Source organism: Loa loa (assembly GCF_000183805.2).
Source record: "Loa loa unplaced genomic scaffold supercont3.5, whole genome shotgun sequence".
In the NCBI taxonomy this organism is placed as follows: domain Eukaryota; kingdom Metazoa; phylum Nematoda; class Chromadorea; order Rhabditida; family Onchocercidae; genus Loa; species Loa loa.
Genome location: NW_018108185.1, coordinates 347085 through 355481, shown reverse-complemented (window position 1 = coordinate 355481; position 8397 = coordinate 347085). Strand labels below are relative to the sequence as shown.

The 8397-nt window shown below is 33.0% G+C and overlaps 2 protein-coding genes across 5 annotated transcripts; one reads left to right on the top strand and one right to left on the bottom strand.

Annotated features, from left to right (window-relative positions):
* Positions 1–196: 196 nt before the first annotated feature.
* LOAG_02332 (hypothetical protein) lies at positions 197–1436 on the bottom strand (the record flags this gene model as incomplete). Its single annotated transcript, XM_003137870.1, has 2 exons — positions 197–305; positions 1231–1436. The coding sequence occupies 2 exons, from the start codon at positions 1434–1436 to the stop codon at positions 197–199; spliced, it is 315 nt and encodes a 104-aa protein (XP_003137918.1).
* Positions 1437–6157: 4721 nt separating this feature from the next.
* Positions 6158–8342, top strand: LOAG_02331 (40S ribosomal protein S6). Of its 4 annotated transcripts, XM_020445977.1 has the most exons (6): positions 6428–6473; positions 6555–6718; positions 7087–7297; positions 7395–7544; positions 7847–8004; positions 8184–8342. In XM_020445977.1, the coding sequence occupies exons 2-6, from the start codon at positions 6581–6583 to the stop codon at positions 8247–8249; spliced, it is 723 nt and encodes a 240-aa protein (XP_020307387.1). In that variant the 5' UTR covers positions 6428–6473; positions 6555–6580; the 3' UTR covers positions 8250–8342. The 4 variants fall into 4 exon arrangements, with proteins under 4 accessions (XP_020303626.1, XP_020307387.1, XP_020307388.1 ...); XM_020445978.1 differs by having other exon boundaries at positions 7847–8342; XM_020445976.1 differs by having other exon boundaries at positions 6158–6718; positions 7847–8342.
* The last annotated feature ends 55 nt before the right edge of the window (positions 8343–8397 follow it).

Sequence of the window (8397 nt, the reverse complement as noted above, 5' to 3'; positions counted from 1 at the left end):
TATATATATATATATATATATATTATATATATATATATATATATATATATATATATATATATATATATATATATATATATATATATATATATATATATATATATATATATATATATATAAAATAAATAAATGTATATATATATATATATATCATCAGACTTCATGATATCGAAATTTTCTACTTTTAAATAAATTATCAACACTCACCCGTCGTGATGCTATTGCCGGCCGATTTGAGCAATTTATGGATGAAAGCCGAGCAATCACATCCACCACAATCTACCACAATAACGAAATAATTAGTCCTGAAGCTCGGTACGCCCAGTTTACTTCCTCATCTTGAATTTACCAATATTTCACTTGTAAAATTAAGTCACAAGTTCTACACTAACTGTCGTGAAATAAATGAAATCTAATGAAAATTTAAAAAGCAACGAACTGGTTTGTTAAGCAACCGACATATCAAATTGAAATTGAATCAAACTCAATTCAAAGTATAAGAGTTAATGTAAAAGTCAGTGAGTATTTCTAAAAAATCTAAAGTTGAGAATTTTATTCTTGAACTACATTACTAAGTAATTTGTTTACAATCTTGTTTTGGATCCTATGTCCAACCCACTAGGCACATTTTTATATTTTGCTATATACATACATCACAACTATTACTATTATTATACTACTACTACTAACTACTACTACTACTAGTATTACTGCTATCATGACAATTCAATATTCATTCCAAATGGATAATCATCCAGAACTTCCCATCTTTTTTCATCTGCGATTCTCAATCTCATCCATTCTCAAAATTAAAAAAAAAGACTTTTTAATCTCCAGTCCATCATTTATTAGTATCCAATAATCAGTGCCCTCCTCCAAAACAGTTCATTATTTTTCTATCTTTTATTTTTATCTAATTATAACACTGCCCGTACCACAGATAAGTTTAATTAAGGATACCATGCCGAATCAACCTCAGATCCTGAAGAATAGATTTTTAATAGTTTTATCAATATTTTTTCAGGTATTTTTTGAAGGATACCATCTAAAATACAATGAAGTGATATGATGACTTGAAGTTATCTTTTTGGAATTTTTGTGAATAATAAGTAAGAAACAAAATTTACATGTTTGAATTGATAAATAAGTTAGAAATTAAGTGTATCACATACTATTTCAATTATAGCCATATGTCTAATGGCGTTTTTAATTTTCACTTTTACCACTTACTTGGTATAATGTTGACCATGCATATTCCAAATAGCCAAGGTATCTAGAGATCGAAGTAAAGTTTGTTTTTGTTGATTGTAGAATGCACAGTGGGATGGTGTCATTTTTTGACGGTCATTATTTCCAAGTGTGATGTCATGGCGACTTGAACGGAATGATTTTATTGCTTTATTCAGAATAAAGCTCAAGGACTGTGAGCCTAACATTGCAACATTTTCATTCGCATATGAGTAACAAATGTAATGAACTCCATTTCATTCCTTAAAAAACAAAAACTGAATTAGCCAGCTGCTAAAGTTAATACAATATTAGTCGTTATTTCATGCCAACTAAATTTTGCTTAACGTCGCTTTCACATGGAGAGTATTGCCTCCTTCTTTCCTCATTAATTTCTATCTTTGATTGGAATAGAATCATTAATCGTTAAATTTTCAAAAGGAAATTGTGTTCAGTTTTCCGAAGATTGTTAATTTCCTAAAAGATGTAGAGATGTTAACTGCTTCACATTCTTCATTTTGTTATGTAATGCAAATGAAATGAAATTAAAATAAAACCAACAAAAAAAAAGAAAGTTATGAGGAATTTTCCTGTAAATTTAGCTGTCGTAAGTTTCCATCATACCACTTTCCGCTTTTAGTTTTGCTATAGCAAAGGTCTCAGGGGATTCTAAATTTTGAAAATACCGTTTTTTTTTTCTTTTCTTTTCAATCCTCATACTTATCTTCTTTATTTTAATCTTAGAAGTGGTAATATTGAAAAAGCATACAGCATAAGATCTGACGGAAAAGAAAAATTCAATAAACCTGAGAAGACCAATGAAGCCATTAAGACTAGTAATATTTGTATATGTTCCCTTATTGCAGTAACAAGCCATTATCATTAAAAGTAGAAACTGATGACGACAATGAAAGTATTATCTTTCAATTAACACATAACTTTATGAATATACAACGAATATATTTTCCTTCAACATTTGTTGGATATCCCTTTCACAAACGCAAATTTCTATCAGTATATACATTTATACATAGAGATTCTTTTCTGTGATAATAGACAAAAGTAGCCATTAACTGGGGACCTGTCAGCTACAAAAATAGATGAAGAGGAGGTTTAGGAGCATCTTTTTGAATTCCTAACAAAGATTAGATTCCGAAAAGGGCATAATTTCGATAGAGCAATGAAGGAAACAAATGGTAAGTAGCATAATGCATGATAAAGAGACTTGTATGTAATTGTATTGGTATGGAAATAAGTTGGAGATTGTTAAGTGGATGGTACTTAGAAGGGAAATATATTTGTCTAAACTGAATCATTCACGTGAAGGATTAGTTACAAGGCGGCTCAATACATCGGAAGCTGAGCAAAATAATGATATTACGGGGGAGAAAAGGGCTTAGTTAAACATATTTTGATTGTCACTTTTCTGGGCTTTTAATGGATGAGAATAGGTTGATGAGAATGTAAAAGAGAAAAATGTATTCATTACTTTTATATTAAGAGATGATCAAGTAAACGAGTGCCTGGATGAGCTTATTCCTAATTTTCGAAATCACTATTACAAAAAACCTGCTTATGTAATTCTCTTTTTTCTACATTGTTATTGCATTTGGTACAATCGCATCGCATATGCTGAATATCGCATGCTTGTTTAAGACCACCTCTTCAAATGTCATATGCAGGAAAGGGACAACAAGTAGATTATAACTGTACATTTTTTATTTTATTTTTTTTCTGTAGCACGCAAACATTTTAGATTTGGCAATCAAATTTTGGAGAATTGCAATGAAGAAGGGGAGACCTTATTAATTAGGATTGAGAGTGCTACTGATTCTTTGAAATTTCAAAATTTTTGACTTCACAATTCACAGAAACTAAAACAACATTTGAATGTGGTTTCCAATCAAGTATAGATATTGAGTCTGGATATTGAATTTCCAGTCAAGAAACCAGAAAATAGTGCTCTTAATTGAATACTAAATGTCATGTTGGGCTCAAAATCACATAGGAAATGGAAAATAAATTAAATTACTCTCAGCTTAATAAATAAAAAACAAAAGTGAAGCCTTTGCAGAAAGCCGAGACCAAAATATATATATTCTTTTTTAGAATTTCTGCGAAACAAAATAAGGGAGGAATTATTTTGCAAGAGGAAGTGCCATTTGACGAAAATAAAAACGGGGAAGTTCTGAAAAATTAACCTGAATGAATTTCCTTAGACGGAAGTAAAATTTCCCTTACCTAATCTAATACAACCCACTGATCAAATTATAAGGTGCCAAATTTACCAGATGTTATAGTTTGGTTTTGACAGGCCTTTCCATTTCAGGAGTTCTTTTAGAAAGAAATAAACTGGGCAACTGAATTGAAGAATGAGATGAAAGTTGATGGAGGAAAGAATGAACCATCAACAAGAATGTTCGGAAAGACTCGTAAACGCAATACATATCAATCCTGCCTCCAATTTTATCACATCAATTTTGGTCGTATAAAATCTCACGTTTCGTTTTTTTCTATGCCTTCTCTCATCTCTCTGTTAGTAACCTTTTCATCTTTCAGGTTAACAGAATGTTATCTGGATAACAGAGCTATTGTAGGAGTTAAAAGCTAAAGGGGAATGAAACTGGTAGGAAAAGGAAAAGGAAAGAGCAGGGATATGATTCACCATTCATTTCTAGGATAAGTATGAAGAATCCACCACTACTATCACTATTATAACATACTGCACAAACCATCATAACAGCTTCTGGAATTGCAATTTTTTTTTCTACAAAAAGGAATCTTTTATTCTGCGACCCTTTTGTCAATTTATCAATATTTTATTGGAAATAAGCTAAGTCTCTTTCCTTTTCTTTCCTTTTCCTTCCTTATTCCACTTTCTCTCCCTTAGTATTATTATTTAGACTGAGCTTCTCACCCGTTTATTGTTTTCTTTGTTTCCTTTTTGAAACTTTCGTGTTCGTGTGAACAGTATCGGATAAAATAATGAAATCATTTAAAATTGGTTTTACACAGTTATGCTATGACTGAATTTAGAAAATTAAAAATTTAGTATGCAAAGGTTGATTTATAGCATAGCTTGCGAATTCCATCTCGAACTATCGTCGTTGTTGATGGGATGCAATGCTGGCTATAAATCATAAAAACTATCCACCCTTAGGAAATAGACCCAGTTTATATATCTTTTCTAATTACGTGGATACATAGTATTGTTATTTGCTGAATTTAAATATTACAATTTGTTTCCTAGGTTCCTTATATTTAACAACTCATCGTACATGATAATAAGTATATTTGTTTCTGAGCGAAGAATGACCGAAACATCTTGATGTTATTAATAAAGTAATTGATGATCGATTAAGCATGACCCAGTTGGATAACATGAAGTACCACTAATTTACCAGTAAATAAATGAATATCATTATGCAATTTATTCATACATTGACATTAAGGCATTGTTTCAATGAACAGTTATGAATAAGTCATTATTACAAGAATAACCAATTATATTAACACTCAAACATTGAGAATTACATCATTACTTTAACGAGTCTTATATGAAGCAAATAAAATGCCTTCATTAAAAGAGGTGGCTTTTTTCATCATAAAAAATTGATTCGCACAAGGAAGTCGCATATTTATAAAATTGTTTAATCCTCGATGTATCGATCCACAAGTTTCAGTAAATTATTGTCGATGCTAGTAAAACATAAACACAGCCATTTAGTACAAGGCTTTTCTTAAGCATTGCCTAGCTGATATGATGTGGTAGACTACATTCTCTAAAGTATCGTCACGGAAAGACTCCATCAGGTGGAAAGATGAACGGACTGTAAGAAACTGGCGCTTTTAATAGCAAACAGTGAAAGGAATAAACGAACAGAATGGAAAATCACACTCAACAAGTCCGAACTATTCATTGTACTTCAATATTCTAGCTATATAGAATAATTTATTTTTATTTTTTGACTTCACGTTAACCAATCAGATGATCATTGCTTGCCAAAAAAGGCTATTGATTAGTGCTACAGATGAAATTTCTTCAAATTTGCTCTCTAAAATTCTTTCAAATTTCTTCATTAATATTCATGTCATTCATTACTTATCCTGGAATATTCATGCATATATATGTATATTATGCATATCCATGAAGACATTATCTTTCCACAAATGTCACTTCTTTCATTCACATAACAACTATAACAGCGATATTCCCCACCACTCCAAAATAACACTCAGATTATCGACGACAACAGCCACCAATCACCACTTTACATACAACCTTCCATCATGTGGGAAAGTGTTTTCGTACTGTCCGGTCTATGTAACAGTGATCACACTCTACGTTTGTTATAATAGGGTGGTTTTGACTGTTTCCTTTTGTTCTATCTGCTTCTCTTTTCTTCCGAGTTTGTATTTGTTCTTTTTTCCTTTTACAAATTTTGCAGCGTTCTCTCTAAAAGGTTCTTTAGATTCAGTGCAGTCGGCATACCCTTCAAATCTATAGTGTCTCTATTCTTGCTTCGCATAATATCAATGCTATCTTGCAACCGTCTTTCTCATCCACCTCTCACCCTATAAAATCTATGTATATCACGATGACTTGGACAGGCACTTTAGCTGTTGTTGGATAGAACTGGGTCTGGGAATATGTGCGAGTGTATGTGCGTGTATGGGTGTGTTAGTGTATGTGTATGTGTGTATGTGTGCTTATGTGTATGTGTGTGCAGGTGTGTAGGTGTTAGAAGTTTACTTATTAGTGTGGGGTGGTAAATAGAGTAAGAATACTCGTGCCGTTCGCTGATGGTTTTTTTCGCTTTGATTTTAGGCTTTTGTTATTGACTGAGGCAAAATATGGATTAGGCCCGACGGAGGAATATTCCTTTCTGGTGGATTCCTATCAAATGGATTTTTAAATGCTAAAAATAACTTAGGTTTATGTTCTTCTCAACCTTGAAATGCTCTCATTGAAGTGGAATGAAATTGGGAAGGATTTGTCTGATCTTTTATTACAGTTACTATCTCATTTCCTGCCCAGACCGTGAAGTTGAAGGGAAACGCGAATGTTGTAAGTCATTCGATGTGAGACTTGCTATAATCATTTCATAGTCCTAATCTTTTAGACCTGTTTGTATTTCCTGAAAGGACATCTTCTCATCTTTGTATACAGTGCAATACTAGTTGTTCTGGAAATATCCAACGGATATTTTTTTCTAGAGATCGCTTGTATTTGGAAATTTGTAAAGGTACTGCCAATGGAAGAAAGGAGAAAATAGTTAATTTCGTAAATTGTAGATGCAATTCAATGTGTACATGTATGCTTTCAGGTGAGCAGCTGAAGAGGAAGGAAAGGATGAAACTGAACATAGCATATCCAACTACTGGCTGTCAGAAAGTGTTTGAAATTGATGATGATAAGAAGTTGCGGATTTTCTATGAAAAAAGGATGGCACAAGAAGTAGAGGCCGATGCTTTGGGCGATGAATGGAAGGTAACCTGGGTGATCATCTTATGGCCCCCTATTTGAATTTTTTTCGTTGTTCTTTGATCCAGAAGTTTTCCACACTTTTTTTCAACTCCAGAATAGTGTTGTTTTTTCAGCATTTTAGTAAGGTCGTCATCATGGATCTTATAAATTTACAGTTTTAAAAACAGTTACTTTCGGATTTGTGTTATGTGTCAGGCTGTTTGACTTTTCAGATTTTCTAGTTTTTATCCTGAGATTTTTTTTTGCATTCGTAATAAAGATTTTGCTTTATCTCCATTTACCTTACGTATACTATATCGATTATATAGATATTGTTCCAAATCAATGCTCTCGGTAAATAAGTGAGGAAAAGAGAACATACATTTTTCTAGGGGTACGTTTTGCGTATAACTGGTGGTAACGACAAGCAAGGTTTTCCAATGAAACAAGGCGTTTTGACAAACGGTCGCGTGCGATTGTTGCTGTCAAAAGGGCATTCTTGCTATCGATCTCGTCGAGATGGGGAACGTAAGCGCAAGTCAGTACGTGGATGTATTGTTGATGCTAACTTATCTGCCCTTGCGTTAATCATTGTAAAGAAAGGTAGGACATTTTACTTATATTACAAAGAACTGGAAAGATTTTCGGAAATATGTCAAGTCTTTTTCGGAATTAAATGACCACATTTGCTGTACTTCAGGCGAGCAGGAAATTCCTGGCTTAACAGATACCACAGTTCCTCGCCGTTTGGGACCCAAACGTGCGTCTAAAATCCGTAAACTGTTCAATCTAACGAAGAATGATGATGTTAGGAAGTATGTTATCCGTCGGAAACTACCCGAAAAAGAAGGTAAATTTACTTCTATGACTTGTAGTAATTGTATTTTTGTAAAATTCATTTCTGGTGACTTGATTTTAAATATTCTCCGTTTTCACGCGCAGTTTTGGATGATGTAGTTTGAATTGTTACTCATCTCTTATCACAACAGATGACTTTTATTACATATCAACATCGGAGAAGAAATGCTCTATCAGGATAATAGTAAGCTTCACTCGACGGATTACGCTTCTCTTTAAACGACTTCCATATATATATATATATAGGTCTGCAGTATAAGATTCGAAGTGATGTACAGTACCTTTCTATTTTAGGTCAGAAACCGCGCAGTAAAGCACCAAAGATTCAGCGACTAATAACACCAGTTGTATTGCAACGCAAACGAAGACGTCTGGCAATGAAAATCAAACGAAGTGTTAAACGTCGTGAAGAAGAAGCTCAGTACCATAAGATGATGACGCAATACTCCAAGGTTTGTTTGTGCTATGCAGTTTTCGTTATTCTGGAGTTGGGGCTGCATTGAGCATATTTATAATTTGTTATAGTTGCAGGTCAAGGAATTTTTTTTAGTACTACCTTTTATCTGCAAATAAGGCATACCAAGCCTTCGTCTGTTTCACTCTTTCGCGGATTTTTCTGAAGACTTTTTAGGAAAACAAGCAGCTAAGATTGCTCGCCGCCGCTCGTCAGCATCTCGTCGTGAATCAGAGTCAGTAAGATATAGCAAGAGCAGCAAATAAATTTGTTGAATAGCTACCATTCATTGTTACATTGATCCTACCATAAAACGATAAAACTGTTACTGCTTTACTGTTTTACAACATATTTAAATGCCAAGGCAAACAGTGTCCGTTGAAATGTAATG